This window comes from Hemitrygon akajei, chromosome 28, assembly GCF_048418815.1.
Source record: "Hemitrygon akajei chromosome 28, sHemAka1.3, whole genome shotgun sequence".
In the NCBI taxonomy this organism is placed as follows: Eukaryota; Metazoa; Chordata; class Chondrichthyes; order Myliobatiformes; family Dasyatidae; genus Hemitrygon; species Hemitrygon akajei.
Window position 1 is genome coordinate 39,712,126 of NC_133151.1, and position 17,780 is coordinate 39,729,905.

The 17,780-nt window shown below is 54.1% G+C and overlaps 1 protein-coding gene across 1 annotated transcript in view; it reads left to right on the top strand.

Annotated features, from left to right (window-relative positions):
* LOC140717862 (uncharacterized) overlaps positions 1–4,090 on the top strand; it is a 637,745-nt gene extending 633,655 nt beyond the window's left edge. Inside the window, exon 5 of the mRNA XM_073031583.1 lies at positions 3,915–4,090. Coding sequence (XP_072887684.1) covers positions 3,915–4,031 — 117 coding nt within the window. The 3' untranslated portion in view covers positions 4,032–4,090. The remainder of the gene's footprint in view (positions 1–3,914) is intronic.
* Positions 4,091–17,780: the final 13,690 nt, after the last annotated feature.

The window sequence follows — 17,780 nt, forward strand, 5'->3', positions numbered from 1 at the left end:
TCTGCTGCACATTCCAGGCCACAAGGTTTCAACCTATCCAGCCCCTCTCTCCTACATAACCCTCCGTCTCGCTACCCCCCATGGGCCCATCTAAGAGCCCCTGATGTAACTGCCTCTGCCAGTGCCCCTGGCAGGTCCGTGGTGGCAGAACCACATACGCTGTTGCCCAGCAGATGCCCTCTAACCGGACAGCATGCTGGTCAGCTACTGCTGCCAAAGCCTCCACAGTCTTCCCGTAATGGAGGGTCCAGAGCTGGACGTCACCCTCCGGATGCAGCGTACCCAAAGTTTTATAAAAATTCCTGATTCCTGAACTCAATACCTCAGCTAAGAAAGCCCGGCGTGTAAACGTCTCAGGCACACGTTTACACAGCCAGGGTGCCTGAGACCCTGGCACCATCTTGTATTTGTCAACGTGGAGCGGAGAGCGAGTTTGTGAATCTGGCGGGAGCAAAGGATGTTGGGAATGGTGAGGGTGGAGCGCCGCGGGAGGGGTGTGGGACAGGGGACACAGAAGGAGTGTCAGGGACGGGTACAGACACACCCAGCCCTGAGACACCAGGCAAGGTCATTTGATTCCAAACGATCGGTTTATTGATCATTACAGAAAGTCTCTCTGGTGCTTCCCGCTCCCTCCCCTCTCCCTTCCCCTTTTCCCAACCATGATCCCCCTCTCCCTGCCCCCTTCCCACTCTCAGTCCACAATAGAGACCCAGATCAGAATCAGGTTTATCATCACTCACACACGTCATGAAATCTGTTTATTTTGGGACAGAGTACAGCGCGATACATGAAATGATCACAGTTCAGCACATGCTGATGTTGATTTAATTTGCCTCCGCCACCATATCTGGCAGATCATACCAGGCCCCCGCCACTGTGTGCAAAATAAGTTCCCCCTACTTATCTCCTTCAAATTGCACACCCACCCCCGAACCCTAAATGCAGGACCACTGCTCACTCAGACCGTCTCTGTACACCAGAGGCAGATTTAAAATCACCAGCATCACCTTGTGAAATGTGCTATTATGCAAAAGCAGGACAACGCAATACAGAATAAAAACTAGATTACAGTAAGTATATATTTTTTAAAAGTTAGATTAAATAAGTTGTGCAAAACGGGATAAAAAGTAGTGAGGTGGTGTTCATGGGTTCTGTCCATTCAGAAATCTGATAGCAGAGGGGGAGAAGCTGTTCCTGAATCACTGAGTGTGTGTCTTCAGGCTCCTGTACCTCCTCCCTGATGGCAGAGGGGAAGAAGCTGTTCCTGAATCGCTGAGTGTGTGCCTTCAGGCTCCTGTACCCCCTCCCTGATGGCAGAGGGGAAGAAGCTGTTCCTGAATCGCTGAGTGTGTGTCTTCAGGCTCCTGTACCTCCTCCCTGATGGCAGAGGGGAAGAAGCTGTTCCTGAACCATTGAGTGTGTGTCTTCAGGCTCCTGTACCTCCTCCCTGATGGCAGAGGGGAAGAAGCTGTTCCTGAATCATTGAGTGTGTGCCTTCAGGCTCCTGTACCTCCTCCCTGATGGCAGAGGGGAAGAAGCTGTTCCTGAACCATTGAGTGTGTGTCTTCAGGCTCCTGTACCTCCTCCCTGACGCCAGAGGGGGAGAAGCTGTTCCTGAATCACTGAGTGTGTGTCTTCAGGCTCCTGTACCTCCTCCCTGATGGCAGAGGGGGAGAAGCTGTTCCTGAATCGTTGAGTGTGTGTCTTCAGGCTCCTGTACCTCCTCCCTGATGGCAGAGGGGAAGAAGCTGTTCCTGAATCGTTGAGTGTGTGTCTTCAGGCTCCTGTACGCCCTCCCTGATGGCAGAGGGGAAGAAGCTGTTCCTGAATCGCTGAGTGTGTGTCTTCAGGCTCCTGTACCTCCTCCCTGATGGCAGAGGGGGAGAAGCTGTTCCTGAATCGCTGAGTGTGTGTCTTCAGGCTCCTGTACCTCCTCCCTGATGGCAGAGGGGAAGAAGCTGTTCCTGAATCGCTGAGTGTGTGTCTTCAGGCTCCTGTACCCCCTCCCTGATGGCAGAGGGGAAGAAGCTGTTCCTGAATCGCTGAGTGTGTGTCTTCAGGCTCCTGTACCCCCTCCCTGATGGCAGAGGGGAAGAAGCTGTTCCTGAATCGTTGAGTGTGTGTCTTCAGGCTCCTGTACCTCCTCCCTGATGGCAGAGGGGAAGAAGCTGTTCCTGAATCGTTGAGTGTGTGTCTTCAGGCTCCTGTACACCCTCCCTGATGGCAGAGGGGAAGAAGCTGTTCCTGAATCGTTGAGTGTGTGTCTTCAGGCCCCTGTACCTCCTCCCTGACGGCAGAGGGGAAGAAGCTGTTCCTGAATCGCTGAGTGTGTGTCTTCAGGCTCCTGTACCCCCTCCCTGACGGCAGAGGGGAAGAAGCTGTTCCTGAATCGTTGAGTGTGTGTCTTCAGGCTCCTGTACCTCCTCCCTGACGGCAGAGGGGAAGAAGCTGTTCCTGAATCGCTGAGTGTGTGTCTTCAGGCTCCTGTACCCCCTCCCTGACGGCAGAGGGGAAGAAGCTGTTCCTGAATCGTTGAGTGTGTGTCTTCAGGCTCCTGTACCTCCTCCCTGACGGCAGAGGGGAAGAAGCTGTTCCTGAATCGTTGAGTGTGTGTCTTCAGGCTCCTGTACCTCCTCCCTGACGGCAGAGGGGAAGAAGCTGTTCCTGAATCGTTGAGTGTGTGTCTTCAGGCTCCTGTACCTCCTCCCTGACGGCAGAGGGGGAGAAGCTGTTCCTGAACCGTTGAGTGTGTGTCTTCAGGCTCCTGTACCTCCTCCCTGATGGCAGAGGGGGAGAAGCTGTTCCTGAATCGTTGAGTGTGTGTCTTCAGGCTCCTGTACCCCCTCCCTGATGGCAGAGGGGAAGAAGCTGTTCCTGAATCGTTGAGTGTGTGTCTTCAGGCTCCTGTACCTCCTCCCTGATGGCAGAGGGGAAGAAGCTGTTCCTGAATCGCTGAGTGTGTGCCTTCAGGCTCCTGTACCCCCTCCCTGATGGCAGAGGGGAAGAAGCTGTTCCTGAATCGCTGAGTGTGTGCCTTCAGGCTCCTGTACCTCCTCCCTGATGGCAGAGGGGAAGAAGCTGTTCCTGAATCGTTGAGTGTGTGTCTTCAGGCTCCTGTACCTCCTCCCTGATGGCAGAGGGGAAGGAGCTGTTCCTGAACCGTTGAGTGTGTGTCCTTCAGGCTCCTGTACCTCCTCCCTGATGGCAGAGGGGAAGGAGCTGTTCCTGAACCGTTGAGTGTGTGTCTTCAGGCTCCTGTACCTCCTCCCTGATGGCAGAGGGGAAGGAGCTGTTCCTGAACCGTTTGAGTGTGTGTCTTCAGGCTCCTGTACCTCCTCCCAGATGGCAGAGGGGAAGAAGCTGTTCCTGAATCGTTGAGTGTGTGTCTTCAGGCTCCTGTACCCCCTCCCTGATGGCAGAGGGGAAGAAGCTGTTCCTGAATCGTTGAGTGTGTGTCTTCAGGCTCCTGTACCCCCTCCCAGATGGCAGAGGGGAAGAAGCTGTTCCTGAATCGTTGAGTGTGTGTCTACAGGCTTGAAGATGCCCCGGATGCTGGTGCTGCTGATGGAACTGCCTGAGAGGCTGTGAGATGAGTACGGGGGTGGGTGGGTGGGTGGGGCCTATATGGAAATGTGGAGCAACGCGCACACACACGGAATACTGAACGAGCTCGGCGGGTCAGGCAGCATCGACGGGGGACTCGGCCCAAACCGGCGACCGCTCATTCACCTCCACAGACACTGCCTGACCTGCTGAGCCCCTCCTGTGCCCCCTGTGTGAGCTGCTCAGCTCCCTCCGCGCCTTGCGGTCATCCTGAACTCGCCTGTCCGTCTCCCCACGCGGCTGAGAGTTTGCACTGTAATGCATATTGCCGCGTGGCTGGTTTGAATCACGTCTCCTTTGGGTCGCAGAAACACTGCTGCAAAGCGGTGAAGACGGTCTGGGTCCCCATCGTGTACGTGGATGAAGATCTGTCGCTGGTCGTGAGCAACATCCCCCTGACCGAGGAGTGTGGGCAGGAGAGCTGAGAGGAAGTGGCCAAGTATAAGTTATTCCGAACACCTCCGTTCTGATCCATTGGACTGCATCGGGGCACTGAGAAACAGTAACTCTGTCACAGTGCGGGGGGAGAAGAATGTGCTGCTTCTAGGAGGGGGGGCGGGTGTGTGCCTGGTTCTGCTGGGGGGGGGGTGTTGAGCAGTGTTGGCGTGTAGGAGTGGGATTGTCTCTGGGAGCCAGTCACCATTGTATGGAGAATGCTGAACAATATTTGCTTCCTGAAAAGCTGGAGTCAAAATTATTGTCTGCACAAGGGGGATGGTGGGGTGTCCACGATGCGCCCGCAGTGACTTCTCATCCCCCCCCAGCCCGTGCCCCTTCCCTGCTCCCTGGGGTCTCGGAAAACCTCACCTCGATCCAGCCCAGCTTGGCTCCAGTACCACGCGCGGTTTTGGTGCGGACAGAAATTCCACCTCGGACCCCTCCTGCCTCCCCGTCTCATCCTTCCAACGATAGTTTCATGTGGTGAGGGCACTCGCGGGGGTAACTCTCTCCTCTCCTCGAGTTCCTCACAGAAACGCATATGCTCCGGTGTGTTAAATGGTGAAGCGCCCTGGCTCCAAAGAGAACCAGCCCAGTACATCCCTGCGCCAGCCCGGAGGGGTTTTGTGTAACCATATAACCATAACAGCTCGGAAACAGGCCATCTCGGCCCTGCTATTCTATGCCGAACGCTTACTCACCTAGTCCCACCGACCCGCACTCAGCCCATAACCCTCCATTCCTTTCCTGTCCATATACCTATCCAATTTTACCTTAAATGACAAAATCGAACCTGCCTCTACCACTTTCTGCTGGAAGCTCGTTCCACACAGCTACCACTCTCTCAGTAAAGAAACTTCCCCCTCGTGTTACTCCTAAACTTTTGCCCCCTAACTCTCAACTCATGTCCTCTTGTTTGAATCTCTCCTACTCTCAGTGGAAAAAGCCTATCCACGTCAAATCTATCTATCCCCCTCATAATTTTAAAAACCTCTATCAAGTCCCCCCCCCCCCCACCAATCTTCTACGCTCCAAAGAATAAAGACCTAACTTGTTCAACATTTCTCTGTAACTTAGGCGCTGAAACCCAGGTAACATTCTGGTAAATCTTCTCTGCACTCTCTCTATTTTGTAGACATCCTTCCTATAATTCGGTGACCAGAACTGTACACAATACTCCAAATTTGGCCTCACCAATGCCTGGTACAGTTTTAACATTACATCAAGTTTATTGCTACTGAGGTGTACCGCGGGTGGCGTAGAGGCATCAGCACCGGATGGGGCAAATGTTCTGGGGTTCGAATCTGGCCGGCTCCGTGCCCACATTTGATCTGAATGTGGGGTCGAGTAACCCGTCAAAAACAAAGACGGTAAAAGGAAAAGAAACGTCAGAATTGCTGCCTGATGCATCACAGGGCGTGGAAAGGAACAGCAGCAACATCACCAAACGGAGCAACCTGCCTCTGGACCAACACAGCACACGTCACGAACGCACACACCACACAGATAAATTAATAAATAGTAAGATCGACAACTAGATAAAGATGAGGATTAAGCAGTGGATATTCACTACACGGACGTTCGAAGCATTTCACAAGGTCTTGTAGACGACTTCGATGGGATCATGGTAGATTGACACAGCCATTGAAGACAGGCGGCAGTGGTGGAGGGGCATTCCTGTGCAAAAGTGTTGGGCACATAGGGTGCCTGAGACTTTGACACAGTACTATATCTGTACCTGGAGCAGAGAGCGAGTTTGTAAATCTGGTGGGTGCTAAGGGTATTGGGAATGGTGAGGGTGGAGCGCCGCGGGAGGGGTGTGGGACAGGGGGCAGAGAAGGAGTGTCAGGGGTGGGTACAGACACACCCAGCCCTGAGACACCGGGCAAGGTCATTTGATTCCAAACAATCGGTTTATTGATCATTACAGAATGTCTCTCTGGTGCTTCCCTCTCCCTGCCCCTTTTCCCAACCATGATTCCCCTCTCCCTGCCCCCTTCCCACTCTCAGTCCACAATAGAGACCCGGATCAGAATCAGGCTTATCATCACTCACATCTGTCATGGAAATATCGAAAACCTACAGCACAACACAGACACTTCGGCCCACAAAGCTGTGCCGAACTTGTCCTTACCTTAACTCCACCAATGCCTACCCATAGCCCTCTGTATTTCTAAGCTCCATGTACCTATCCAGGAGTTTCTTAAAAGACCGCATCATTTCTGCCTCCACCACCGTCACCAGCAGCCCATTCCACGCGTAAAAAAACTTACCCCTGACATCTCCGTACCTGCTTCCAAGCACCTTAAAACTATGCCCTCTGGTGCTAGCATTTTCTGCAACAGCAGTACAGTGCGATACATAAAATCACTACAGTCCTGTGCAAAAGTCTCAGGCACCCTAGCGATGTACAGGATGTGCCTGACTCGTACAGTGCTGTAATTGTATGTTAATGGATACCTTCTCCTCCAACAGCTGGACAAATACTACACCGATTTCAACCCTTCTCCAGTTGAAATAAAGTCCTCCTCAAACCACTTCAACCCTTTTCCTTAAACACGTACCCTCGGGTTACCGACACCCCACAGTTATGGGACGTTCCCCCACGATCTGCCCATTTGCACTGAAAACCTTGTGTACCTGAATCGGGCACCCATTGGCCTTCTCTGAACAAAACAATCTCTCCGATCCATGGACCGTCGTCACCAACATGGACAGGATTTGTTTTTCAATGTGGCAGCAGCACACAAATAAAATTAGAGCAAAATGGTGCACAAGTCTTCGGCACCGCAGAACTGAATGATTGATATGCGTGTGCGTGTGAGAGAGAGAGAGTGTGTGTGTGTGTGTGTGAAGCTCCGGCCTAACAGCGTCTGTAGGCTTCCTTGCACTTCCACATCACATTGGACGCTTCCTCGGTCAGGTCACAAGAGTCCTGAGGTCCTGTTGCTTTCGAATAAAATGTGGTGAGCAGTTCAGCTCTGTTCGCCCCATTACAAGGAGAACATGGAGGCTTTGGAGAGAGTGCGAAGGAGATTGACAAAACAAGACTTGTTTTCTACGGAAAATCAGAAACTGAGGGGACAACAGGCAGAAGTACAAAAAATTAGAGGGACATAAAACAACAGACCGTTCCTCCCCGTAAGGAAACATCAGAAATCAGATCATGGATTTAAACTGAAGGTGGGACGGGGTGGGGGGGGGGTTGATGGAGATGTACACAGGACAGGGGGGGTTGATGGGGATCTACACAGGATGGGGGGGTTGATGGAGATGTACACAGGAGAGGGGGGTTGATGGAGATGTACACAGGAGAGAGGGGGGTTGATGGGGATCTACACAGGAGATGGGGGTTGATGAAGGTACACAGGAGAGGGGGGGGTTGATGGAGATGTACACAGGAGAGGGGGGGTTGATGGAGATGTACACAGGAGAGGGGTTGATGGAGATGTACACAGGACAGGGGGGGTTGATGGGGATCTACACAGGATGGGGGGGTTGATGGAGATGTACACAGGAGAGGGGGGTTGATGGAGATGTACACAGGAGAGGGGGGTTGATGGGGATCTACACAGGAGATGGGGGTTGATGAAGGTACACAGGAGAGGGGGGGTTGATGGGAGATGTACACAGGAGAGGGGGGGGTTGATGGAGATGTACACAGGAGAGGGGGTTGATGGAGATGTACACAGGACAGGGGGGGGATTGATGGAGATGTACACAGGACAGGGGGGTCGATAGAGATGTACACAGGACAGGGGGGGTTGATGGAGATGTACACAGGACAGGGGGGGTCGATGGACATGTACACAGGATGGTGGGGATGATGTACGCAGGAGAGCGAGATTGATGGAGATGTGCACAGGAGAGGGGGTCGATGGAGATGTACACAGGAGAGGGGGTTGATGAAGGTACACAGGAGAGGGGGTCGATGGAGATGTACGCAGGAGAGTGAGATTGATGGAGATGTGCACAGGAGAGGGGGTCGATGGAGATGTACACAGGAGAGGGGGTTGATGAAGGTACACAGGAGAGGGGGTCGATGGAGATGTACGCAGGAGATGGGGGGTTGATGGACGTACACAGGAGAGGGGGGTTGATGGAGATGTACACAGGAGAAGGGGTTGATGGAGATCTACACAGGAGAGGGGGGTTGATGGAGATTTACACGGTGGGGTCGATGGAGATGTACGCAGGAGAACAGGATTGATGGGGATGTACACAGGAGGGGGAGTTGATGGGGATCTACACAGGAGATGGGGGTCGATGGAGATGTACACAGGAGAGGGGATTGATGGGGATCTACACAGGAGATGGGGGTTGATGGAGATGTACACAGGAGAGGGGGGTTGATGGAGATGTACACAGGAGAGGGGGTTGATGGAGATGTACACAGGAGAGGGGGTTGATGGAGATGTACACAGGAGGGGGGTTGATGGAGATGTACACAGGAGAGGGGGTTGATGGAGATGTACACAGGAGATGGGGGTTGATGGAGATGTACACAGGAGGGGGGGGGTTGATGGGGATCTACACAGGAGAGGGGGGTTGATGGGGATCTACACAGGAGAGGGGGGGTCGATGGAGATGTACACAGGAGAGGGGGATTGATGGAGATGTACACAGGAGAGGGGGGATTGATGGAGATGTACACAGGAGAGGGGGTTGATGGAGATGTACACAGGAGAGGGGGGTGGATGGAGATGTACACAGGAGAGGGGGGTGGATGGAGATGTACACAGGAGAGGAGGTTGATGGGGATCTACACAGGAGAGGGGGGGGTCGATGGAGATGTACACAGGAGAGGGGGGGTCGTTGGAGATGTACACAGGAGAGGGGGGGTTGATGGAGATGTACACAGGAGAGGGGGGTTGATCGGGATCTACACAGGAGAGGGGGGGTCGATGGAGATGTACACAGGAGAGGGGGGGTCGTTGGAGATGTACACAGGAGAGGGGGATTGATGGAGATGTACACAGGAGAGGGGGGATTGATGGAGATGTACACAGGAGAGGGGGGATTGATGGAGATGTACACAGGAGAGGGGGTCGATGGAGATTGATGCAGGAGAGGGGGATTGATGGAGATGTACACAGGAGAGGGGGTTGATGGAGATGTACACAGGAGAGGGGGGATTGATGGAGATGTACACAGGAGAGGGGGGATTGATGGAGATGTACACAGGAGAGGGGGGTTGATGGAGATGTACACAGGAGGGGGGATTGATGGGGATGTACACAGGAGGGGGGATTGATGGGGATGTACACAGGAGAAGGGGGGGTTGATGAAGGTACACAGGAGAGGGGGTCGATGGAGATTGATGCAGGAGAGGGGGGTGGATGGAGATGTACACAGGAGAGGGGGGTTGATGGAGATGCACGCAGGAGAGGGGGTGTTGATGTACACAGGAGAAGGGGTTGATGGAGATCTACACAGGAGAGGGGGGTTGATGGAGATTTACACGGTGGGGTTGATGGAGATGTACACAGGAGAGAGGAGTTGATGGAGATGTACACTGGATGGGGGGGTTTGATGGAGATGTACACAGGAGATGGGGGTCGATGGAGATGTACACAGGAGAGTGGGTCGATGGAGATGTACACAGGAGATGGGGGTCGATGGAGATGTACACAGGAGAGGGGGGTTGATGGAGATTTACACGGTGGGGTTGATGGAGATGTACACAGGAGAGAGGAGTTGATGGAGATGTACACTGGATGGGGGGGTTTGATGGAGATGTACACAGGAGATGGGGGTCGATGGAGATGTACACAGGAGAGGGGGGTTGATGGAGATTTACACGGTGGGGTTGATGGAGATGTACACAGGAGAGAGGAGTTGATGGAGATGTACACTGGATGGAGGGGGTTTGATGGAGATGTACACAGGAGAGTGGGTCGATGGAGATGTACACAGGAGATGGGGGTCGATGGAGATGTACACAGGAGAGGGGGGGTTGATGGAGATGTACACAGGAGAGAGGAGTTGATGGAGATGTACACTGGATGGGGGGGTTTGATGGAGATGTACACAGGAGAGGGGGGTTGATGGAGATGCACGCAGGAGAGGGGGTGTTGATGTACACAGGAGAAGGGGTTGATGGAGATCTACACAGGAGAGGGGGGTTGATGGAGATTTACACGGTGGGGGGGTTTGATGGAGATGTACACAGGAGAGAGGAGTTGATGGAGATGTACACTGGATGGGGGGGTTTGATGGAGATGTACACAGGAGATGGGGGTCGATGGAGATGTACACAGGAGAGGGGGGGTCGATGGAGATGTACACAGGAGATGGGGGTCGATGGAGATGTACACTGGATGGAGGGGGTTTGATGGAGATGTACACAGGAGAGTGGGTCGATGCAGATGTACACAGGATATGGGTGTTGATGGAGATTTACACGGGCGGTTGATGGAGATGTAAACAGCAGAGGGGATTGATGGAGATGTACACAGGAGAGTGGGTCGATGGAGATGTACACAGGAGATGAGGGGTTGATGGACGTACACACGAGAGGGGGGGTTGATGGAGATGTACACAGGAGAGGGGTGGGGTCGATGGAAATACACAGGAGAGGGGGTCGATGGAGATGTACACAGGATGGGGGGGGTTGATGGAGATTTACACGGGGGGTTCATGGAGATGTACACAGGAGAGGGGGGTTGATGGAGATGTACACAGGAGAGGGGGGTTGATGGAGATGTACACAGGAGAGGGGGGTTGATGGAGATGTACACAGGAGAAGGGGTTGATGGAGATCTACACAGGAGAGGGGGGTTGATGGAGATTTACACGGTGGGGTCGATGGAGATGTACGCAGGAGAACAGGATTGATGGGGATGTACACAGGAGGGGGAGTTGATGGGGATCTACACAGGAGATGGGGGTCGATGGAGATGTACACAGGAGAGGGGGGGTTGATGGAGATGTACACAGGAGGGGGGATTGATGGAGATGTACAGAGGAGAAGGGGGGGTTGATGAAGGTACACAGGAGAGGGGGGTTGATGGAGATGCACGCAGGAGAGGGGGTGTTGATGTACACAGGAGAAGGGGTTGATGGAGATCTACACAGGAGAGGGGGGTTGATGGAGATTTACACGGTGGGGTTGATGGAGATGTACACAGGAGAGAGGAGTTGATGGAGATGTACACTGGATGGGGGGGTTTGATGGAGATGTACACAGGAGAGTGGGTCGATGGAGATGTACACAGGAGTGGGTCGATGGAGATGTACACAGGAGAGTGGGTCGATTGACATGTACACACGAGAGGGGGGGTTGATTGAGATGTACACGGGAGAGGGGGTCGATGGAGATGTACACAGGAGAGGGGATTGATGAAGGTACACAGGAGAGGGGGTCGATGGAGATGTACGCAGGAGAGGGGGGGGTCGATGGAAATACACAGGAGAAGGGGTCGATGGAGATGTACACAGGATGGGGGGGTTGATGGAGATTTACACAGGGGGGTTCATGGAGATGTACACAGGAGAGGGGGGTTGATGGAGATTGACGCAGGAGAGGGGGGTTGATGGAGATGCACGCAGGAGAGGGGGTGTTGATGTACACAGGAGAAGGGGTTGATGGAGATTGATGCAGGAGAGGGGGGTGGATGGAGATGTACACAGGAGAGGGGGGTTGATGGAGATGCACGCAGGAGAGGGGGTGTTGATGTACACAGGAGAAGGGGTTGATGGAGATTGATGCAGGAGAGGGGGGTGGATGGAGATGTACACAGGAGAGGGGGGTTGATGGAGATGCACGCAGGAGAGGGGGTGTTGATGTACACAGGAGAGGGGGTTGATGGAGATCTACACAGGAGAGGGGGGTTGATGGAGATTTACACGGTGGGGTTGATGGAGATGTACACAGGAGAGAGGAGTTGATGGAGATGTACACTGGATGGGGGGGTTTGATGGAGATGTACACAGGAGATGGGGGTCGATGGAGATGTACACTGGATGGAGGGGGTTTGATGGAGATGTACACAGGAGAGGGGGTCGATGGAGATGTACACAGGAGAGGGGGTTGATGAAGGTACACAGGAGAGGGGGTCGATGGAGATGTACACAGGAGAGGGGGGGTTGATGGAGATGTACACAGGAGAGGGGGGTTGATGGAGATGTACACAGGAGAGGGGGTCGATGGAGATGTACACAGGAGAGGGGGGATTGATGGAGATGTACACAGGAGAGGGGGTCGATGGAGATGTACGCAGGAGAGTGAGATTGATGGAGATGTGCACAGGAGAGAGGGTCGATGGAGATGTACACAGGAGAGGGGGTTGATGAAGGTACACAGGAGATGGGGGTCGATGGAAATGTACACAGGAGAGGGGGGGTTGATGGAGATGTACACAGGAGAGGGGGGGGTTGATGGAGATGTACACAGGAGAGGGGGTTGATGGAGATGTACACAGGAGAGGGGGGTTGATGGGGATGTACACAGGAGGGGGAGTTGATGGGGATCTACACAGGAGATGGGGGTCGATGGAGATGTACACAGGAGAGGGGGGGTTGATGGAGATGTACACAGGAGAGGGGGGTTGATGGGGATCTACACAGGAGATGGGGGTTGATGGAGATGTACACAGGAGAGGGGGGGTCGATGGAGATGTACACAGGAGAGGGGGGTTGATGGAGATGTACATAGGGAGAGGGGGGTTGATGGGGATCTACACAGGAGAGGGGGGATTGATGGAGATGTACACAGGAGAGGGGATTGATTGGGATCTACACAGGAGATGGGGGTTGATGGAGATGTACACAGGAGAGGGGGGGTCGATGGAGATGTACACAGGAGAGGGGGGGGGTTGATGGAGATGTACACAGGAGAGGGGGGTTGATGGGGATCTACACAGGAGAGGGGGGTTGATGGGGATCTACACAGGAGAGGGGGGGGTCGATGGAGATGTACACAGGAGATGGGGGTTGATGGAGATGTACACAGGAGAGGGGGGTTGATGGAGATGTACACAGGAGAGGGGGTTGATGGAGATGTACACAGGAGATGGGGGTTGATGGAGATGTACACAGGAGATGGGGGTTGATGGAGATGTACACAGGAGAGGGGGGTTGATGGAGATGTACACAGGAGATGGGGGTTGATGGAGATGTACACAGGAGAGGGGGGTTGATGGAGATGTACACAGGAGAGGGGGTTGATGGAGATGTACACAGGAGAGGGGGGTTGATGGAGATGTACACAGGAGAGGGGGTTGATGGAGATGTACACAGGAGATGGGGGTTGATGGAGATGTACACAGGAGAGGGGGGGGTTGATGGGGATCTACACAGGAGAGGGGGGTTGATGGGGATCTACACAGGAGAGGGGGGGTCGATGGAGATGTACACAGGAGAGGGGGGTTGATGGAGATGTACACAGGAGAAGGGGTTGATGGAGATCTACACAGGAGAGGGGGGTTGATGGAGATTTACACGGTGGGGTCGATGGAGATGTACGCAGGAGAACAGGATTGATGGGGATGTACACAGGAGGGGGAGTTGATGGGGATCTACACAGGAGATGGGGGTCGATGGAGATGTACACAGGAGAGGGGGGGTTGATGGAGATGTACACAGGAGGGGGGATTGATGGAGATGTACAGAGGAGAAGGGGGGGTTGATGAAGGTACACAGGAGAGGGGGGTTGATGGAGATGCACGCAGGAGAGGGGGTGTTGATGTACACAGGAGAAGGGGTTGATGGAGATCTACACAGGAGAGGGGGGTTGATGGAGATTTACACGGTGGGGGTTGATGGAGATGTACACAGGAGAGAGGAGTTGATGGAGATGTACACTGGATGGGGGGGTTTGATGGAGATGTACACAGGAGAGTGGGTCGATGGAGATGTACACAGGAGTGGGTCGATGGAGATGTACACAGGAGAGTGGGTCGATTGACATGTACACACGAGAGGGGGGGTTGATTGAGATGTACACGGGAGAGGGGGTCGATGGAGATGTACACAGGAGAGGGGATTGATGAAGGTACACAGGAGAGGGGGTCGATGGAGATGTACGCAGGAGAGGGGGGGGTCGATGGAAATACACAGGAGAAGGGGGTCGATGGAGATGTACACAGGATGGGGGGGGTTGATGGAGATTTACACAGGGGGTTCATGGAGATGTACACAGGAGAGGGGGGTTGATGGAGATTGACGCAGGAGAGGGGGGTTGATGGAGATGCACGCAGGAGAGGGGGTGTTGATGTACACAGGAGAAGGGGTTGATGGAGATTGATGCAGGAGAGGGGGGTGGATGGAGATGTACACAGGAGAGGGGGTTGATGGAGATGCACGCAGGAGAGGGGGTGTTGATGTACACAGGAGAAGGGGTTGATGGAGATTGATGCAGGAGAGGGGGGTGGATGGAGATGTACACAGGAGAGGGGGGTTGATGGAGATGCACGCAGGAGAGGGGGTGTTGATGTACACAGGAGAGGGGGTTGATGGAGATCTACACAGGAGAGGGGGGTTGATGGAGATTTACACGGTGGGGTTGATGGAGATGTACACAGGAGAGAGGAGTTGATGGAGATGTACACTGGATGGGGGGGTTTGATGGAGATGTACACAGGAGATGGGGGTCGATGGAGATGTACACTGGATGGAGGGGGTTTGATGGAGATGTACACAGGAGAGGGGGTCGATGGAGATGTACACAGGAGAGGGGGTTGATGAAGGTACACAGGAGAGGGGGTCGATGGAGATGTACACAGGAGAGGGGGGGTTGATGGAGATGTACACAGGAGAGGGGGGTTGATGGAGATGTACACAGGAGAGGGGGTCGATGGAGATGTACACAGGAGAGGGGGGATTGATGGAGATGTACACAGGAGAGGGGGTCGATGGAGATGTACGCAGGAGAGTGAGATTGATGGAGATGTGCACAGGAGAGAGGGTCGATGGAGATGTACACAGGAGAGGGGGTTGATGAAGGTACACAGGAGATGGGGGTCGATGGAAATGTACACAGGAGAGGGGGGGTTGATGGAGATGTACACAGGAGAGGGGGGGGTTGATGGAGATGTACACAGGAGAGGGGGTTGATGGAGATGTACACAGGAGAGGGGGGTTGATGGGGATGTACACAGGAGGGGGAGTTGATGGGGATCTACACAGGAGATGGGGGTCGATGGAGATGTACACAGGAGAGGGGGGGTTGATGGAGATGTACACAGGAGAGGGGGGTTGATGGGGATCTACACAGGAGATGGGGGTTGATGGAGATGTACACAGGAGAGGGGGGGTCGATGGAGATGTACACAGGAGAGGGGGGGGTTGATGGAGATGTACATAGGAGAGGGGGGTTGATGGGGATCTACACAGGAGAGGGGGGATTGATGGAGATGTACACAGGAGAGGGGATTGATTGGGATCTACACAGGAGATGGGGGTTGATGGAGATGTACACAGGAGAGGGGGGGTCGATGGAGATGTACACAGGAGAGGGGGGGGTTGATGGAGATGTACACAGGAGAGGGGGGTTGATGGGGATCTACACAGGAGAGGGGGGTTGATGGGGATCTACACAGGAGAGGGGGGGTCGATGGAGATGTACACAGGAGATGGGGGTTGATGGAGATGTACACAGGAGAGGGGGGTTGATGGAGATGTACACAGGAGAGGGGGTTGATGGAGATGTACACAGGAGATGGGGGTTGATGGAGATGTACACAGGAGATGGGGGTTGATGGAGATGTACACAGGAGAGGGGGGTTGATGGAGATGTACACAGGAGATGGGGGTTGATGGAGATGTACACAGGAGAGGGGGGTTGATGGAGATGTACACAGGAGAGGGGGTTGATGGAGATGTACACAGGAGAGGGGGGTTGATGGAGATGTACACAGGAGAGGGGGTTGATGGAGATGTACACAGGAGATGGGGGTTGATGGAGATGTACACAGGAGAGGGGGGGGTTGATGGGGATCTACACAGGAGAGGGGGGTTGATGGGGATCTACACAGGAGAGGGGGGGTCGATGGAGATGTACACAGGAGAGGGGGGTCGATGGAGATGTACACAGGAGAGGGGGATTGATGGAGATGTACACAGGAGAGGGGGGATTGATGGAGATGTACACAGGAGAGGGGGTCGATGGAGATGTACACAGGAGAGGGGGTTGATGGAGATGTACACAGGAGAGGGGGGTGGATGGAGATGTACACAGGAGAGGGGATTGATGGAGATGTACACAGGAGAGGGGGTTGATGGGGATCTACACAGGAGAGGGGGGGGTCGATGGAGATGTACACAGGAGAGGGGGGGTCGTTGGAGATGTACACAGGAGAGGGGTATTGATGGAGATGTACACAGGAGAGGGGGGATTGATGGAGATGTACACAGGAGAGGGGGGATTGATGGAGATGTACACAGGAGAGGGGGGATTGATGGAGATGTACACAGGAGAGGGGGTCGATGGAGATTGATGCAGGAGAGGGGATTGATGGAGATGTACACAGGAGAGGGGGTTGATGGAGATGTACACAGGAGAGGGGGGATTGATGGAGATGTACACAGGAGAGGGGGGTTGATGGAGATGTACACAGGAGGGGGGATTGATGGGGATGTACACAGGAGGGGGGATTGATGGGGATGTACACAGGAGAAGGGGGGTTGATGAAGGTACACAGGAGAGGGGGTCGATGGAGATGCACGCAGGAGAGGGGGTGTTGATGTACACAGGATAAGGGGTTGATGGAGATGTACACAGGAGAGGGGGGATTGATGGAGATGTACACAGGAGAGGGGGTCGATGGAGATGTACACAGGAGAGGGGGGATTGATGGAGATGTACACAGGAGAGGGGGGGATTGATGGAGATGTACACAGGAGAGGGGGGTTGATGGAGATGTACACAGGAGGGGGGATTGATGGAGATGTACACAGGAGAGGGGGGTTGATGGAGATGTACACAGGAGGGGGGATTGATGGGGATGTACACAGGAGGGGGGATTGATGGGGATGTACACAGGAGAAGGGGGGGTTGATGAAGGTACACAGGAGAGGGGGTCGATGGAGATTGATGCAGGAGAGGGGGGTGGATGGAGATGTACACAGGAGAGGGGGGTTGATGGAGATGTACGCAGGAGAGGGGGTGTTGATGTACACAGGAGAAGGGGTTGATGGAGATGTACACAGGAGAGGGGGGTTGATGGAGATTTACACGGTGGGGGTTGATGGAGATGTACACAGGAGAGAGGAGTTGATGGAGATGTACACTGGATGGGGGGGGTTTGATGGAGATGTACACAGGAGATGGGGGTCGATGGAGATGTACACTGGATGGGGGGGTTGATGGAGATGTACACAGGAGATGGGGGTCGATGGAGATGTACACTGGATGGAGGGGGTTTGATGGAGATGTACACAGGAGAGTGGGTCGATGGAGATGTACACAGGAGAGGGGGGTCGATGGAGATGTACACAGGAGAGGGGATTGATGGAGATGTACACAGGAGAGGGGGTCGATGGAGATGTACACAGGAGAGGGGGTCGATGGAGATGTACACAGGAGAGGGGGGTCGATGGAGATGTACACAGGAGAGGGGATTGATGGAGATGTACACAGGAGATGGGGGTCGATGGAGATGTACACTGGATGGAGGGGGTTTGATGGAGATGTACACAGGAGAGGGGGTTGATGGAGATGTACACAGGAGAGGGGGTTGATGGAGATGTACACAGGAGAGGGGGGGTTGATGGAGATGTACACAGGAGAGGGGGTT